This window comes from Balaenoptera ricei, chromosome 21 (assembly GCF_028023285.1).
Source record: "Balaenoptera ricei isolate mBalRic1 chromosome 21, mBalRic1.hap2, whole genome shotgun sequence".
NCBI lineage: Eukaryota > Metazoa > Chordata > Mammalia > Artiodactyla > Balaenopteridae > Balaenoptera > Balaenoptera ricei.
The window spans coordinates 8,416,590-8,436,734 of record NC_082659.1 but is presented as its reverse complement, the minus strand read 5'-3'; the positions used below and the strand labels follow the sequence as shown (position 1 = coordinate 8,436,734).

Below are 20,145 nucleotides of genomic sequence, written 5' to 3'. Positions count from 1 at the left end.
AATCCATAAAGGAGGTAGCTGTATGCAATATGTCTCAGAAAGGGCAACTGGAAAAGTGTTTCTAAAAACAGACAGTAACGTTGGAGATGACTCGGAAAAAACTGTAAGGTATTTTACATTTGAAAATGCATAAAGAAATGTAAATAAAATCTATTTGAAATATATTCATATGCTATATTTAACATATTGACCATATAGTTAATATATATTGATATTTATATATATTAATATTATATATTTATTAATATATTATATACTTACTAATATATACTAATATATATACTATTAATCTATTAACTAGATGTAAAAATACAATCATGCATTTTTATAGGTAGAGATTTTTCTCAATTCACAAAATTGTAAATAAAGTATATCATTTTTGTATATTACTGCTAAGATTAGCATGAATGCCATTTTATTTATCTAAGCAGCACAATTTCTTTTGCCTACTGTCAGTCTTTTTCTACAGGACCCTATGTTCAACAAACTTAATCTCTAATTAATGCAGAATTTTAAAACCAGAGGATAAAGTCTTATTTGCCATATATGTATATATTTAAATATGTTCATCAGTTTGGCTAAGAAATTCCAATTTCTTTGAAAGGGATATTCCTCATTCCTTTGCCAAAATTAAAAAAAAAAAAAAAAGATGAATGTATTTGTACAGGTACAATTTTTTTTTCTTGGTGATAAATGAAAAATATAACTTAAAATCATCCCAGGAAATATTTTTCTTTCTTCATGGTAAAAAATCACAGATTAAAAGAGAATGCTAATGAGGAATGGAATATTTTATGATGGTGCGAACCAAAAATTCTCCAAAGAGTACGACGTTCTTTCATGTTTTTACCCCACCCACCTCCGATGTTCTTTGTATTGAATATATTCTCTGACAATATCAAGGTTCCTTTTGTTGTTCTTTAAATTGTGCTCACTTTGTGCTTTTTCTCTCAAATCCACAGTTGCTTAAAAACAATGGTGTATCATAACTTAAATTACCTTGGCAACAGTGTTTTACGGATCTTGAACAATTTGATATGCATTAATAAAGTCAGTGATTGCTTTCAATAAGTAGTTACGTTTTTAGGGATTGAAAAAAGTGTGCACAAAGCTCCAGTCTTTAATTTTCCTTTATAGTAACTAAAATGTTCTTTTCTGAAAATTAAATTCAAATGTTAATCCCAATTAAGTTTCAGAATCTGAGTATGTCAAACCTCATCTATTACAGGAAGAGCCAACACTTTACCTCACTTTCAAATTCCCTTGTTGGAGCTGCCCATCATACACCGATAAAATATCAAAATCTTCTTCAAGAGCAAAGGTGTGGAATGACAACTGTATCCGATTGCGTTCTCCTGTGATGATAATCCAGGTGCAGTTAGCATAGTTTGGGTAACCGTGGGGAAACCCCGGACTCTCAATGGTGCCGTTGGGACCCTGGACCAAGCCTCCACAGTTCTGACCTGAAAAAGAAAACACACCAAAAAGCATGTAAGTTTGGCCTATCTTTAGTATATTCTTTTTAAAATTTTCCAACCATTTTGGTAATTGTTCTTTGGCCACACCATGTGGCTTGCAGGATCTTATTTCCCCGACCAGGGATTGAAGCCAAGCCACTAGAGTGAAAGCCCAGAATCCTAACCACTAGGCCACCAGGGAACTCCTTGGCCAATTTTTATAATGACTTATTGTGTGATCCTTCAAGCACAAATACTGAATGATAAATTGTAGCAGTGTTCTCTAGTGTTAAAAGATAGAGAATAACTCCTCCCTAAAAAAAAAAAAAAAGAAGAAAAAGAAGGAAATATACAACATTTGGGAACTCATATTACAAATTTGGGAAATTTTTTTTTACAGCTTCAGCCATATCAGACTGCCACATTTGTGAAACAAAGTTGGTGCCAACTGTCTGCACATTATCATGAGGAAACACTGCCCACAAGATCCTTGCTGGGGAAATTAAATTGACAGATAAAAAACCACTATACACTCTCTAAATACATACACATATTAATATATCTAAATGAGTGCCATCTGAGGTATGTACCATGAATAGTTAGGTAAAAACCACGCTCAAACTTCAAACTATTTGCACCCACATTGGTTAAAGTCCCACAAAGCCAAAGAATAAAATGAGACCACAGGAATCTTATCCAGTTGAAAACAAAAGGTGTTAAGAGAAATTAAATTATGCGAAAATTAAGGAGCCAGCAGACCAGCAAAATAAGGGACCTCCCCTCTATGGATGTCTTCCTGTTTATTTGGTGGGATTTACTGGATGACAGAGAAGGGAGATGTTTGTTGAAATGATGGCTCCACTAAAGAAAAGCCTCAGGGCTTCCCTGGTGGCGCAGTGGTTGAGAGTCTGCCTGCCAATGCAGGGGACACGGGTTCGAGCCCTGGTCTGGGAAGATCCCACGTGCCGCGGAGCAACTGGGCCCGTGAGCCACAACTGCTGAGCCTGCGCATCTGGAGCCTGTGCTCCACAATGGAGAGGCCGCGATGGTGAGAGGCCCGCGCACCGCGATGAAGAGTGGTCCCCACTTGCCTCAACTTAGAGAAAGCCCTCGCACAGAAACGAAGACTCAACACAGTCATAAATAAATAAATAAATAAATAAAAGAACGTGAATTTCTTTAAAAAAAGAAGAAAAAAAAAAAAAAAGAAAAACCTCAGAATCAGGAATGGGTGAGTTTAGGTTTCCCTACTCAGGTTTGTAGGGTAACCCACACTTTGCTCACCCCTCTTATTCTTGCTTCTCTTAGAGAGGAGGAATTAGGATAGCTCTAATGTTCAAGATCTACATATTTGATGTTGTGATTAATAATAAGAGATATTTATTTGGTTTTTTTCCCTCTGGCACAGAGCTCCTAAATCTCTTGGAATTTCCTAAATGAAGGGGGTGGTGGTGTTTTGTTATGTTAATGGAGCAAATTTTGGACCACACCTAGGGATGGGGCTGGTTGCCAGGAGAACATCACCATGTGATTAGAGCGTTGCAACTTTCAGTCCCAACCTCCTGACTTTTAGGGGGAAGGGGGTAGGGGCTGGAGGTTGACTCAATCCCAATGGCCAATGATTTGATCAGTCATGCTAGTGTAATGAAGCTTCAGCAAAGACCTCAAAAAACGGGGCTCAGAGAGCTTCCAGGTTGGTGAACACGTGGAACTACTGGGAGACCGGTGAGCTCAGAGAAGGCAGAGAAGCTCAGCGCCCCTTCCCCATGCCTTGCCCTGGGCAACTCTTCATCTGGCTGTTGATTCCTATCCTTTAATAAACCAGTAATCTAAAGAATAAACAGATTTCCTGAATTGTGAGTTGCTCTAGCAAATTAATCGAACGCGAGGAGGGAGGCCTGGGAACCTCTGATTTATAGCCAGGGGGTCGGAAGTACAGGTAAGAACCTGGGCTTTCAACTGGCCTCTGAAGTGAAGGGCAGTCTTGGGGACTGAGCCCTTTACCTGTGGAACCCGATGAGACGAATTGTAGGACACCCACTTGGCGTCCTGAGTATTGCGTGTTGGTTGGTGTGCGGAACCCTACCCTACGGGTGGAATTGGGTGCAGGACCCAAACAACAAGAGAAGGGGAAAAGATGGGAAGGGCGGGTGAGAACCACAAAGCCCCCCCAGTCACGGAGCAGGCTGGGAAGTGTTCCCCAGAGCTGGTTCCAGGCTCCCTCAGCCCCTCAAGATGCTGTGACTCGGACTCTAACATCGGCCTCTCCTGGCAATTCTCAGATTTCATGAGCAGTTCCAAAGCACTGGACCTTTTTTGTCAATTGCAACCCCGGGATGCCTGCAAGGACCTTCTGCTGAAAGGACAGCATCGGGGAGATTAGCAACAGCCACAGACCTGGACCACCGATTGTATTGCTACCACTGGACAAACCCTAAAATTCCACCCCTTCCCAACCTCACCAATCCAACTCCTTTCTGCCACTCCTCGTCCTTTATCCACCCCGCTTGCTCCCTGGTTTCCTCCTCACCTGTTCCTCCCACCTCCCCTTCCCACATAACTACTCCTCTGTACAAGCCTTCAGGGACATCCTAGTTGGCCCCCGTAGTTGTTTATATGTTTTCTGTGCATTACCCCAAAGCGTGTCTTCCACGACTATGGCTCAGCCAGACTGGATGAAAAAGAGCAGAGGCTAAGGGCAGGACGGGTGGATTATCTGAACTCTCCTAATAACGCACTTTAATCATTTTAACCATAACTATTACGGACATGTGAGGGAACAGAATAACTCCTATCAAATCGTTCCAACATTGAGTTTGTCTGAGGTTAGCTCTTAAGTAGCCTCTGCAAATGGCTTGCAGGGTTTCGTTCCTTCTTAATCTGGCCAATTTCCACCAAGATGTTTAGATGTATTTAAATGTTTTGACACTAAGAATATTAAGAAAGAATATTAAGAAAAATCTGGGCACACTCAGATTACTGCAATTAGTAGAAGCCCTTGAATACAAGTATTATCCCAGCTTTTATTGTTGAGCGACAAACAAAATTATTTCCAACTACATTTTACACTTAAAAAAATATTCACCATAGTAGCTCTCAGTGAGCTCAAATCTTTCACAGTAATGTTATCAAATGCTTGTGGGAGTTTGCTAAATCTTAAAAAATAAAATAAAATAATGAAAGGGATTTATGAGTTTAAAACCAAAGAACTAACAAGAAGCCCATTTTCCACTAAATTTAAATCTAACAATAACACTGTAACAAGTAGATATTAAAGCTGTGGGGTTTTGAAAGGTCTTTAAAGAAAATAGCTTTTCTGGTTTATCTAGCAATTCGTGCTTCACAGTAAATCAAAAAGTGAAGACTTGATCATAAATTGGAGGAAAGAAAAATAAATTCAACAGAAAAAGTGTCAGTTGGAAAGTAGTTACTATTATAGACCCATCATGGTGAACCAAATTATCGGATATTACGATTTTTCTCCAAGGAATAACACTTAGGCTGCATTTGGGTACCAATTATTACAGGGCGTTTTGCAGAATGAGTCACATTTGATCCAGAGATAGACTTTTCCAGGGGGCCCATTACAAACTTAGGGAAGTGCTCAAAGGTTCTTGGATGAGTAACTGTCAAGCTTGACTACACATTGCAAACAACTGAGGAATTTCCAAAGAAATGGAAATAACGTCTAATGTAGTTGGTCTGGGCTGAGAATTTCCAAGACAATGCCAGAGATCTTATGCTACTTAATGTCATGTTTTATTGTAAAGCTACAATAATCTGAATGGTGTTTAATTGTGCCAACCGAGATAAAGACCCAATGGAACAAAACAGAAAGTCCCCAAACCCACAGAGATACAGACACTAGATTTATGACAAAAGTGGTGCTGCAGGGCCTGGGGGGAAAGATGGTCTTTTCAGTAGATGGTGCTGGGCCAACTGGACAACCAAACGGGAGAAATAAACCTTGATCCCCACCACACAATGTACACAAACATTGGTCCCAAATGGGTTACAGATCTAAATGTAAACTGTGAAACAGTGATGCTTCCAAAAGAAACATAAAAAAAAAAAGAATCTTCATAACTGTGTGGTAGGCAAAGATTTCTTAAATAGCACACAAAAAGTAATAATCATAAAAGGAAAACCTGAGAAGGAAATCCAAAAAAAAATTTTAAAAATAGGATGTATTTCCAATCCATATATTCATCCAATGACCTATTCACCATCTAATGAATAAACCACACAGATCAACAAGAAAAAGGCAACACAACAGAAAAACAATAACTAGAGGTAGCTGGAGATTTAGAATCCGAGGGGGTTTTTCTAAAATTGGAAAGAGACAAAGGGATCATAAAATCTCCAGCCCTGACTACTACCCCGCACACCCACCCCGGGCCAGGGCCTGTCCTGGAGGTGTAAGGGAATAGCATTTTGTGCTAAAGAAAAACAAAACAAAACAAAAAAAGAACCCAATTTATTTGGTCTTTCTTTGTGGAAGTAACAACCCCACTTTGTAACTTTTGTTCACTCCACACAACTTTTTTTTTTTTTTTAACATCTTTATTAGAGTATAAAATTGCTTTACGATGGTGTGTTAGTTTCTGCTTTATAACAAAGTGAGTCAGCTCTATGTATACCTATATCCACGTATCTCCTCCCTCTTGCGTCTCCCTCCCACCCTCCCTAGCCCACCCCTCTAGGTGGTCGCACAGCACCGAGCTGGTCTCCCTGTGCACTCCACACAACTTTTGATGCTAGGAGGGAACTTCGAATTTGCCAGCAATTTAGTCAGTATCTCCCGACCCATGAAAATATCTCGACTTTTACTTAAAAAAAAAGAGCATGATGAAAATAATTATTTGTCTAAGCAACAGTACTACAATGGTATCGACTAGAGTTCCTCAGAGTAAGTGGCATAAATTCAAAATCCGTACTAGTATTGGATTGAAGGACACCTTCTTATAACAATTACTTTAAAGCTGTGGATCTCAGCATCTTTGGGATCTAACTAAGGGTCATGCTTCCTACATACCCACAAAAATAATGGCTGCCACAATGGATAATTAAACTAAAATTATTCTCCAAATGGAAATCTGAGGATGGAAAGTCATTATAATTAACAGATGTAAATAATGTATAGCTTACATTCTTCAACTGGTACCAGACCTAATACAGGTATCATGTCAATGTCTACCTGACATAAAGATTGCTTCAATGGAAAGACATACTTTTCACTGAATAAAATAAAGCCACGGATGAAGGTACACAGATTATATATGTCATATGCATACATTTCCAGAATTTATATGCACTTTCACAGAAAGATGGAGTATGGGACTTGCCAACTGTCCCACCATCCACAAACGCCAAAGTTGTGGGTTCCCAGAAGAGTTTTCATCCTATCTTCCTTGTATGATTTTCCACCTTGATTCTTATACTCCAGTGGGCACTTGCCTGCTACAGAGAACTCTCAAGTATTCTACAAACCTTTTCTTTTTAAATTGCTGACATCTATGCTTGATTTCAATGTTGGCCTTAAACAGCCTCAAATAAGCAGATTATTTTAACTGGAAAACAGTGTTAATGGACAAACTTTTAAATATTGTAAATGTAATCATACATTTATATATGGCATAACAGAAATCTATTGTAAGTACATTTGTGTATTATATTTCCTAAGGGCAATAAAATAATCAGCAATGTTGCAGTGATAATTTTAATCTCTTAATGAAAATTATGTTGTTTGTTACAGGATGGAAAACTCAGTTAATACTATTCTTTAAGAAACTGTCCTTAAGATACTGATGCCAAAAGTTACCTTGAAATCAAACATCAGTGTCAACAGGAAAAAAAGCAAGTATATATGTATCTACACCTATACATATAATACCTATAATACCTATAATTATAGGTTACAAATAATAACCAATAATGGAAGAGAATGTAAAAAAATATATATATATGTATAATGGAATCACTTTGCTGTACATTAACACTAACACATTGTAAATCAATTATATTTCAATAATATTTATATATAAATATATATCAGTATATATTTAAGTCACTCACCATCCCGTTACCAACAATAATTATAGTTGAATGTTTTTTATTATTACTGAATTATTATTATTGAATGTTTTTTCCGATCTACACTTTAATGGTGTCATATTACCTGATGTATAATATGTGAGCGATTTGTTTTGGGGTGACTGTAGATTTGCCAGTCCTATGGACTGAACGGGAGACGATAAGAACTAGGTATAGGGCTTCCCTGGTGGCGCAGTGGTTGAGAATCTGCCCGTCAATGCAGGGGACACGGGTTCGAGCCCTGGTCTGGGAAGATCCCACATGCCGCGGAGCAACTGGGCCCGTGAGCCACAACTTCTGAGCCTGCGCGTCTGGAGCCTGTGCTCCGCAACAAGAGAGGCCGCGATAGTGAGAGGCCCGCGCACCGCGATGAAGAGTGGCCCCCGCTCGCCGCAACTAGAGAAAGCCCTTGCACAGAAACGAAGACCCAACACAGCCAAAAAATAAATTAATTAATTAATTTAAAAAAAAAAATAAAAGAACTAGGTGTAGTATGTGTCTTGCTTCGTCAGTTGGTTGGCTGGTTGTTGACATTGTTGTTTATTCTGAGAAGCTACATAAGATCGCCTGGGCCTCAACAAGGAGATGCAGGAAAAATCCCAAGTCCTCAGAGCAGTGTAGCTCATGATGGTCAGATGAGGTGCAGCGCTGGAGGCTGGGGAACCCATTCTGGGAAAGGCAGGGCTAACGTGCTCTAGGACAGTTCCCTGCGTTGAAAGTCAGTCTTGGAAACACTCAACTGAGCAAATAGCATCCTGCCCTGGTCACTCCTGAGATGCAACGGCCCCTCTGCTCTGAAGGGTCACCACGATTGGGTCTGTGCCTCACCCAGAAGCTACTCTCTGAATTGTGCTACAGTTCAGCACACACCTTTCACTTCCTAGAACACAGTATTCCCTGAGATGATTCATCTGTGATTCATCCTGATTCATTGTAAGCATTTGATGAATGAACGTACATATACACAAATGCCTTCCTGACTCCACAAGCTGTTGAAATTGCTGTTTCCCTCGATTCTGGACCTGCTGACCCATTCCTGGAAAGTAACAGAGGTAGACGACATAATATTTGTAAACTCATATGCAAGCGTCTGACACCTACTATCTTGTTTAATTCTTGCACAGCCTTTAAGGTAGGAAGTAGCTTAGCTTTTGCAAGCTGTTATAATAATTATTTACTTATTATCATATAATTATAGTTACATTATAGTATTCATAACAGTTTTGCTAGCTGTTGGGATATTTATTCAGATGAAAATTTGTAATAAGGTAGTGCCTTTGCTGTATAAAACTCCTTTCTGAGAGCAAACATTTTGCCATCTGGGATGTTTTAACCTGTGATTTGGTTCAGTGACTCCAGAAAGTCATGGTCTATAATATTCAGTATGTGAAGAGAGCCATACGAGGAAAGGATACTCTGTCCTGAATTCTAGCAACAAGGAAACAGGTCACGTGACAAATGATTGCCAGGACCGCAGAAGAATAATCTGGAGACGACGACATTTGAGAAATATATAGTTGCCTTCTAACTCTCCAGCCTGACATCACTTAAAAGAGTAAATAGACTTGTGTGTATAGAGTGTGAACAAAAACTGTATTATCATCACAATCCGTGTCTCTCCTTGGAGACGGACATTGAAAATAAACAGGTTTATGTCCTGTCTGCAACAAGCTCAGATAACCACACTGGTTCCTTTTGAAAACAAGGCAATTCAGGAAGTTTTTTTGTTTGTTTGTTTTGTTTTGTTTTAATATTTATCATACTTGGTGGCTGTTTCCATTCATTCCCTTCATCCATTCTGCAAAAATAAAAATTTACATTTTTCATATATTATGTAAGTTTCTATGCAAATACAACTTTCATTACTTTCTTACAACCGGATTATTGACCTCGAAAGCTTCTCTTATTTTGGAATTTGTGTGGAAATATACTCTACACCTGTAGATTTGCTGCAAGACTGAAAATTCCCTTCTCCTGTTGGATGAGTGACAATGCAATAACTCAAAAGTAAAAGAGAATGGTACACTGTAATCCTCACTTGCATTTTTAATTTTCCTTCATGACTAAGGAATATGATGACATGCTTATTAGAATTTCCAATATCAGGAGGCCTCACATTTCACTCACGGCAGCAGAAGCCTCTCTGATCAGATAAGTACTTTTTGAAGCGGTAAACAAATCAAATACGCATTAAACTCTGCTCTGCATTAGTGAAACCAAGCGTGGCCTGTGGGGCTCCCAGGCAAGGAGGCCCTTTTGTCCCCCGTTTCATGTCGGCAAGACTCCAAGCCTTCCCTGAGTTCCAAAGGGAGGATTTGAAGCTGCTAATTAAGGCAGGAGCAGCCAAGAAACCACCTGAGGCGAGACTAAAGGGACCAGAGACGCTCATCAAGATTAGGAGACACATTACCTGAGATGAGATTAAGGGCCCTGCTCACACCCTGATCTTGTGAGAGACCCTGCCCTGGAACCATGGTTATAAAGCCCTCATCAAATCCTCTGGGGTGGAGACACAGAGCTTTTCGAGGCAGGAGCCTGCTGTGGCCCCCTTTGCCTGGCAAAGTAGTAAAGCTCTTCTCTCTTACTTCACCCAAAACTCCGTCTCTGAGATTCGATCCAGCACTGGTGCACAGAAGCTGAACTTTCGGCATCCTTACCTTCTACGGTTTCATTGGCTATTTCAGGGTCTGCATTATTTGGGAAAGGATTAATTGTAGAAGGATCATGATGTAAAATGCCCTTCCTAGGACTTTGATTGAGGTGTTTGAAAATTACAGTCTTCAGGCGTTTTCCAGGAACTGCATGCCCTAAAGGAAGTTTTAAAAGCATTCTATTTCTCAGTGTACCAAGAGCAGCAACTGTACCAGCTACTGTAGCTGATAGCCCGAGGCTGCTTGGTTCAGTTTTAATCTCAAACATTTAGGGGAGATTACTCACAATGTGAGCAAAGAAGAAAAACAGAAAAGCCAGAGGCACATAAGCCTGAGTCCCTGCGATGGGGCCAAAAAATCAGTTCTTCCCTAAAGACTTCACCGCCCATGAGCAAGGCCATGCAGGTAGCCCTTACACTACAGACAAACCATCAATACCCAATTCTATCACTTATAAAAGAGAGAGGGGGTTTCACTGGGCTATGTAAATATGGAGTACAATCTTTCATCATTGTACTAAAGTTTGTCATCATAACCATGTGCAGGCTTGGTCTGCTTAACATCTTTCCCTTTCTCAAGCACCCCAAGCCTGTCGCCACCTCAGGGCCTTTGCATGTGCTAATCCACCTACCCTAAATGTTCTTCCCGCAGATCTCCCTGGTGCTGACCTCTCCTCCTGTGGGTCACGGTGCAGGGGGCTCTTCCCAGACTCTCATGTTCTGGTCAGTAGCCCCTCTCCATCAGTTCTCACTGTCCCATGCCCTGTTGTGTTTCCAGATGGCATTTCTCATTTTGTGAAAATATCTTGTTTGCTTCTTTACTCATTGTCTACCTGTCTAACGAATACATAAACCTTCCAAGAGTGAGGGCGTTGTCGGCCTGGTTTATAACCCCGTTCCTACAAGACTGTCTGGCACTCAGTATTCAGTTATGGAGGCATGTGGGTGAGTTGGGGTATATGTGTGGGAAACAATGGTGGTGGTGGTGTAAATTATGAGTTATAAATCTACGTGCACACTCATGTGGAAAGAATCTGTAAAAATATAAAGTAGTGGTACTAGAAGGAAACTTCCTTATATTCTCCAGCCAAGTGATCACCTAGAACATTCAGAGTGCAGTGTTATCATTCTAATTCCAAGAAAAGGGATTTTATCATCTCCGTCCTATAGAGCAGTCTGATTGGCAACAGCTCCTAAGACTAATTTAAATATTCCCTGCTTCGAATGTAAATTGGTGCAGCCACTATGGAAAACAGCACGGAGGTTCCTCAAAAAACTAAAATTAGTATTGCTATATGATCCAGCAATCCCACTCCTGTGCATATAACCAGACAAAACTATAATTCAAAAAGATACACGCACACCAATGTTCAGAGCAGCACTATTCACAATAGCCAAGACATGGAAACAAGCTAAATGTCCATTGACAGATGAATGGAAAAAGAAGATGTGGTATATATATGGAATATTACTCAGCCATAAAAAAAGAATGAAATGATGCCATTTGCAGCAACACGGATGGAACTAGAGGTTATCATACTAAGTGAAGTCAGTCAGACAGAGAAAGACAAATACTATATGATATCACTTGTATGCGGAATCTAAAATACGACACAAATGAACACATCTATGAAACAGAAACAGACTCACAGACATAGAGAACAGACTTGTGGTTGCCAAGGGGGAGGCGGGTGGGGGAGGAGTGGATTGGGAGTTTGGGGTTCGAAGATGCAAACTATTACATATAGAATGGATAAACAACAAGGTCCCACTGTATAGCAAAGGGAACTACATTCAATATCCTGTGATAAACCATGTGGAAAAGAATATGAAAAATAATATATATATGTATAACTGAGTCACTTTGCTGTACATCATAAATTAACACATTGTAAATCAACTATACTTCAATAAATAAAAAACAATAAAAAATGAAATAAAAATTTACTACCACATATTCCCTGCTCTATTTGAAGCTAATTTTTCTCCTACTTGATCCTCCTTCACACACTGGCATCTCTGCCTTTCTAGAAGTGGGTCATAATTCAGGATAAGGCAAGGCTGTTGCGAGTCAGACCTGGAACTGCTTAGATGTGAGGTCAATGTTGTTTCCTTAGCTATTGCACCCAGGGGAGGGTTTTTTAGTTAATTCTAGGACTGTAATAGGTTCACCAACTGAGAAATTCTTGCACTGATGGTAATAAGGTCATTCAATGTCAATCCACTCTGAAGAGATAAATTGGAAGAACATTGTACATAATGTAGGGTCAAAAAAGCACTGGGCTGTGAATCAAACAAAACAAGAATGTGATTAATTTCCAGCATGGAGCACTGGGGATTGATCAAGTCACCTGGCTGAGAGTAGCCTCAGTTTCCATGGGTGGGAAATGAGAATGATACCATTTTGCAAGATTGTAGTAGTGATTAGAGATGAAGCACGGTTGAGCAGAGGTAGAGGCTGGAAAGCAAAAGGATAGCTGCTGTAGCTACAGACTGAATGCCTGTATCCCCGCAAAATTCATATGTTGAAACCCAATCCCCATTGTCATGGTGTTAGGAGGTGGGACCTTTGGGAGGTGACTAGTTCAGAGGGTGGAGCCTTCATGAATGGGATTAGTGCCCTTATGAAAGAGACCTCAGAGAATTCCTTCACCCCTTCTGCCATGTGAGGACAAAGCATGAAGACGGCCATCTATGTACCAAGAAGAGGATCCTCCCAGATACTGAATCTGCTGTCACCTTGATCCTGGACTTCTAGCCTCCAGAAAAGTGAGAAATAGATTTCTCCTGTTTATAAGCCCCCAGTCTATGGTATTTTGTTGTAACAGCCTGAACAGACTATGACGACTACAGATGGCCCCCAACTTATGACGATTTGACTTACAATATTTTGACTTTATGATGGTGCAAAAGCAAAGTAGAAAACATACTTCAAGTTTTGAGTTTTGATCTTTTCCCCAGGCTGGTGATAGGTGGCCTGATCCTCTCTTGTGATGCTGGGCAACTGCAGCCACAGCTTCCAGTCAACCCAAGGTCACAAGGGGAAACAGCCAACACGCTTGTAGACACAGACAACTATTCTGGAGACAGACAACTATTCTGTTTTTTACTCCCAGTACAGTATTTGATAAACGACATCAGGTATTCAACACATTATTATAAAACAGGCTTTGTGTTAGATGATTTTGCCCAACTGTAGGCTAATGTAAGCATTCTGAACACGTTGAAGGTAGGCTGGGCTAAGCTACGATGTTCCGTAGGGTAAGTGAATTAAGTCCATTTCGATGTATGATATTTTCAACTTACAATGGGTTTATTGGGATGTAATATTGAGATGTAACCCTATCGTAAGTCGAGGAAGACCTGTACTGTTTTCAAAAAGGATAGTTCACTGGAGAGTCTCCTGATTTTAAGAGGATTTTACAAGTTAAATAACGAGTGGGACCTCACCCTTTATCTGGCTCTGCCCTGCTTTCCTTTAAATGTCTGGGTAGATGTTGCATTTTAGGAGATGCCTTCATGAGCACCTGTGTCTGCTTGGGGCCTTGTCCACGTGGTCCTCAGCTCACAATGTGGTACTTAAAATACTAGGACTGCAATTGCCAAATTATTTGACTTTCTAGATTTTGAGTGATGAAGTTCGTTATATCACAAAACAAACCAAATTAACACAAAACAAACAAGCAAATAAAGCTGCACTTTATCACGGTTCCCAGATCTCACACTGATGCTCTTACAATAGGTGACTTTTGGCCTGAAACAGGCTGCCATCTAAATTTGAGTCTTTTCTCTCAGAAACTTCAAATCTACATTTCTCTACTGCAAGTTATTTTGAACTCAATTCTGCTTTTCTCATAGAAACATACCATGCATTGCCAATTAAGATAATTCTCTCTCCATAGACTGTAGAACTAACATTCTCAATTGTACGTCAGATATTGCTTTATCTTTTAATGAAATACCCAGTGATGAAACACATTATGATCAGTCAATAGAATTGAGTTGTTCCTCAAATTTGAAATAATGTAATTCTGTATTTCTGCTTTAATACATGAGAATTCAAAAGAGGTATAAATCAGTCTCAAGGTAATGGTGGTAAATCAATGTAGGAAAATAAGTTTCCCTTAAATAGAGCATTTAAAATCTAAGATGTTCATATAGTTTAACCGTGATGCTGTACGATCAATTCAGTGATACTTGTTAAGAAAAGTAAAATAAAACTATCACCTGACTCCTTCCTGGGTGCTCCAAATCCCTACCTGCAATGGGGCCTATCGATCCTCTACATGAATTATTTCTCTGCAGATGGACTATCACCATTCCATTCCCCATTTCTTTCTTTTTTGAACAGTAGAGAACAATTTCTAGATCTGCAAGAGAGATTTTTAAATTCTAATACTATGTTCTATTTTAATGTTTAGTGAGAATTTACCTCCAAAGAGAAACTGAAATGTTAAAAAGTCATGCTAAAACCCCACTAACCTATGGTCATCTATGAAGCATAAAGGTAATGTAAACTCTCAGAAAGGAAAGGGAAGGAGAATATTCATCCACGAGGTCCTTTGTGGTTAAGGAAGATTTTCAGATTTAGAGACTGAAAGCCTCACAAATCACGAACAGGTTTTTTTTTAACCTTATCAAAATTAACAAATGCACTTTAAAAATAAAAAGGAAATGTGTAATGATTTCCTACATACTTTTAATACCACCCAGAATGAGTGACTGAAACAGCAGATAAGTCAGAATCTTAAGGGTCATTGTATAGGTTTAATAGGAAAGAACTGATCTCCAAGAAGTTGTGCTTAAACTTATCAAACAAACAGGTTTAAAATCTGCTTGTCCCATTGGGCAAATAGACCACTGGGCCCAACAGGACTCCTGAAATGGTTCAGGTCTCAATTTAATGTCTCTCTTGGTTGCTTTCCCCACCTGTGAATCTCTGTGGAGATGATTCTGCCACCCAGAATCTCAGTGGCTTCCAGGTGGGTCCACAACAACAGAACATCAAACAGTGAGATCCCTCCCCCCTCTCTCTTTTTCTCTCCCTCTCCTGCCCCGCCCTGCCCATACACACACTTGCACACAATGCTAGCCTGCTTCCCTCGCCTCTGGATGAAATGGTGTTGGGTTTTGTATTAGGATTCGGTGTCTTCCTGAACGAAATACTAGACTTTCGCACAATGGCTGCACACCGGAAACTATGATATACGTCATCATTTACAGGGCTGACTTAACATCTTGTAGCCGATTTTTCACACTTGCAATTGTGTTTTTCCTCACAGTCTTCACTATTTTAGGGAGAGAAGGTTGGGGGTTAAGGGCTTGAGTATAAATCCCCCATCATGATGAGACATCAGGACGTGTCTTCCCTGGATCCGGGGCTCAGCTGGACCTGACACGGAGCTTCCTGTCAGTTACCTCTCAAGTGGTGAATGTGCATTTTAAGGATGATGGGAAGGGATGCGTGTCTATTGTGTCCTGAAGTACTGATGTTTACTCAACAAAACGATGGAGTACCAAGTGCCATTACCATATAATCTACACCTTGATTACCCATTTCCCTTGGCCCTAAGCTCCTCTCCTGGACTGCAACGGTTATATCTGCCAGGGTATGTGAAAAAAGCAAGTTATTGTTGATAATCCATCATTATTTTATTTAATCTTTTCATGAAGATCTAAGTGCTCTAGACGGGAAGCCATATGAGGTCAGAATCCCTGACCCTAGACTCTGTGGCTCCATCCTAGGTGCTAAGGGCTGTGTCCAGCACCTACTAAACAATCAGTCCATGGGAGCGGCAAAACTGGGCTGACTGCCACGTCTGATAAAGGGCAGCGCTGCTCTATGGTGGTCATTGTATCCTTACTCCACGGCAAGCACTTTCCAGACCTTCTCTAACCCTCAAAATGATCTTGATAGACATGCACTGTCATTCCTCTTTAGTAAATAGGGTAAGTGATTTGCCCAAAGTCACACAGACACAAAGGCCAAAGCAATGGGAAGCGAGTCAAGGTTATTTTGACTTCAAAACCGGTGCTCATCCCATGACACCATAATTTAGAAGCCATATACTATCACTTTCTTCCATTTTCTAAAAGGAATGACTCCTGCAAATTGTGCTGCAGAAGCAAAGGGCAGTGTCTGAATCCTCAGAATGTCCCTACTGCTGTTCAGGAAGAGACAGGTGACCATGTAAATTGGGAAAGAAACAAAAAGTGTGTTTGTGTGTCTGAGCTGAAGGCTGGATTCTGCTTATTTGTCTCTATGCGGGGGCATTTAAGAAAGTGAGGGCTTCCCTGGTGGCGCAGTGGTTGAGAGTCTGCCTGCTAATGCAGGGGACACGGGTTCGAGCCCTGGTCTGGGAAGATCCCACATGCCGCGGAGCAGCTGGGCCCGTGAGCCACAACTACTGAGCCCGCGCGTCTGGAGCCTGTGCTCCGCAACAAGAGAGGCCGCGATAGTGAGAGGCCTGCGCACCGCGATGAAGAGTGGCCCCCACTTGCCGCAACTAGAGAAAGCCCTCGCACAGAAACGAAGACCCAACACAGCCAAAAATAAAAGTAAATAAATAAATAAATAAAAAGAAAGTGAAAAAAGCCTTTTTTTAGTTTTGGTCTGATTCTTTAAATAACTCTTTTGACCCAAAGCTCTTACATGCATTAACACATAAAAAGGGGCTGGGATTTCACTAATATTTCTAGGTGTGGGATTGGGGGACACAGAGATTGTATACTGAACAACTTTATGGGATGCTATTCACACACACTACCCAGCTAATTAAACATAAGATAGTTGAGAACTTGATTGATATCAGCATTTCTCACGTCTTAACGTTTCCTCTGAATGTGCAGAAACAAGACAGAAGACCCTGACCAAACAGCCATGGAATTATCCATGGAAACAGAAGCTCCACTTATGGATTTGCTGCTGTAATTGATCTTTACGTTCGTATCTACTTCCATGTTTATGACCTTTCAACTTTTCACCTGTTCCTAGGCTGTGGGCAAGAAAGCAAAGTCTTAGATTCTGTCCCTTATATATATATTTTTTTTAAAGATTTCTATTTTATTTATTTATTTTTGGCTGTGTTGGGTCTTCGTTGCTGTGCGCGGGCTTTCTCTAGTTGCAGCGAGTGGGGGCTACTCTTCATTGCGGTGGGCGGTCTTCTCATTGTGGTGGCCTCTCTTGTTGTGGAGCACGGGCTCTAGGCGCACGGGCTTCAGTAGTTGTGGCACGTGGGCTCAGTAGTTGCAGCGCAAGGGCTTAGTTTCTCCGCGGCATGTGGGATCCTCCTGGACCAGGGCTCGAACCCGTTTCCCCTGCATTGGCAGGCAGATTCCTAATCACTGCACCACCAGGGAAGCCCACATCCCTTATTTTATCTTGGTTTTGTGATGTTTCTGAAGGAATCATGCATGATATTGAAATTCCATGGAGGATTAGGATTTGTTGTAAAAACTACTTTGGCAAAAAGGAACTGCTGTTCTTTCAAATCTGTGGCCTTGAGTTGAAACAATACAGTGTGTAGTGAACTTTGTGTGTATTTTTATTTTACTGATTTCCACTTAGAACTTCAAGAGAACAAAAGTTTTTGTTTTTTTACCCCCCTTTAAACAGAGTTATTTAGTTTTATCTAGGTTCTATTCTTCTTTGTTTTACTTTAGTGTAACTTTCAAGGTTTTAGACCAGAAAAAAGATCAGGGAGAAAAATAGCTTACTGCCTAGATAAAGAGTATTAACAGCAGTGTTGATCTGTTTTTTCAGGAAAATACTAATTTGATTTGCATCGCTTTAACTACTGCATATAAACCAGAAGATTATACTCATAACTTAAACATTTATAAAAAGAAGGAATATAGAGATAAGTGACCATTTGCAATATTAACTGATCAAAGCTGCATAGTAAATCAAAACTTTCAGACCTGTGGGAGATGGCTCTGGAAAGTATAATGGGCAACTAAGTGAATGACAGTAAAAACGCTGAAGCTAAAATGAGCATGTTGCTTTCAACTGTGAAAAAAAAATCATTCTGCTACACAAAACTCCATAACATGAAATGTATACAAATTTAGGAATGTTATATAGCTGGCCTAAAGCAAAGGAGAAATTGAATAAGTGATAAAAAAAAGTGTTTGTTTAATTATCAAGAGTGAAATAATTCTTGAAATGGGTGAACGGGGTCCAAAGGAACAAACTCCCAGTTATAAAATAAGCAAATCCTAGGGATGTAATAATGTACAGCATGGTGACTATAGTTAATAACACTGTATTGTATATTTGAAAGTTGCTAAGAGAGTCTGATGGATGTGAAATAGGCTTATTGTGGTGACCATTTTGCAATATATACACATATTAAATTATTATGTTGTACATCAAAACTAACATAATGTTATAACAACAACAAAAAAGTTTAGTTGGTATTTCCAGAAGAAAAAAGGTTGATAAAACCACTCTCTAATGGTGAATTTTAAAATTGATAAGCCCAATTTTAAAATCGATAAGCCCATGGGGCACGGCTGCCTGGATGGTTATGCTGCTTCCCTGGGCCCTGGGCCATCATCAGTTCTAGTGTTTTCCATGTAGCTTGGTTATAGTCATCTGTGGAAGAGAAAACTTTGAACAAGCACAAGTGGATCAGATAAGAAAGAATCAAGTTTAGTGGTTTCTCTAGGCAGAGTCATACTTCACTTCACTCTTAGGGACTAAACTCTTATTCACTCCTCAGCGCCTCAATCCCCACCTGCAACGTGAAGTCCAGGGGATTCACAGCCTCACATGGTTCTTAGACATCCTCTGGGAGAATTTTCACTGTCTCAATTCCTGCCAAGTGGGTGATGACATTCTCTCATCGTTATCTCCCCGTGACACTCTAATTTAAGCCTCATTTTAGAATTAAATTAAATACACATATTTAGTCCCCATCTGTACTGTTTACTGGGCAAGGTGTGTGTTTATTAGGGTGACCTGATTTCATTCACTGAACAAAACAGAGATGTTTGACATTCAAAGGTGCCTGTTTTAGAAAGCACCCCAGCCAGTAAGTGAAGGACATTAGATAATGCTGAATGTCCCAATGCTACTTAAAGAACCGAGAGTGAGGAATTTAACTCAATTTTCTGGGTTTAGTTCCCTAAAGTACAGAGGAGAGAATGAATTAGAAAATCTCTGTGTGAAGTTTCCTCTGAGATATAAATAAGCCACGTTTGAGTCAAGAAGAGCTTGAATTGTCAATTCTTTAACATCATTTTTCAAATAAACTAATAAGAGAGGAGATTAGGAGAAGCAGGGGGAGAAATGATAAATTCTATCCCCAATCATAAAGAATTAAGAGATTGCATTAATAGGAGTCTTCGAAAGAACCATAAAAATCTAAGGAGGGAGCTGGAAAAAATGAAATAGGAAAATAAATCCAGTCTCATCTCATTCATATTTGGCTCTTCACTACCCCCTCCTGGAGGGGACACACAGTTTTGAGGACATTAGCCCACTGCGGCCCCCTTTGCCTGGCAAAGCAATAAAGTTATTCTTTTCTACTTCACCCAAAACTCTGTCTCTGAGATTTAACTCGGTGTTGGAGGTACAGAGGTTGGATTTGGCTTCAGCAGCAAAAAACACATGATGTAGTATCTTTTTCCTATTACTGAAAATTCTGTTATTGTGTTTTAATTCACAATAGTAACTTGTCTGTCACTGTACAGATGCAAATAATGTTATTTTTTGCTCTAGGCAAGTTCTAAAATCTTGAGTTTTAAATGAAGCAAAGACTTACAGGCAACAAACTTTCTAAAACAGATTTTAGAAACCCATGATCATGATTGTTTTTATTTGTTTCAAAATAGAAGCTTTTCTTTGTGATTTATGACATGCATTAAAATAGTCTTAGATAAGAACTCAGTGCTGTCAAGTCAACGGCAGGGGTTCCCGATCGCAATATGATACTTGGGTAG

General features: G+C 39.9%; 1 protein-coding gene across 1 annotated transcript in view; it reads right to left on the bottom strand.

Annotated features, from left to right (window-relative positions):
* The window catches only part of CSMD1 (CUB and Sushi multiple domains 1), a 1,821,295-nt gene that overhangs the window by 1,486,314 nt on the left and 314,836 nt on the right, over positions 1 to 20,145 (bottom strand). The window contains exon 2 of the mRNA XM_059909813.1: positions 1,247 to 1,463. Coding sequence (XP_059765796.1) covers positions 1,247 to 1,463 — 217 coding nt within the window. The remainder of the gene's footprint in view (positions 1 to 1,246; positions 1,464 to 20,145) is intronic.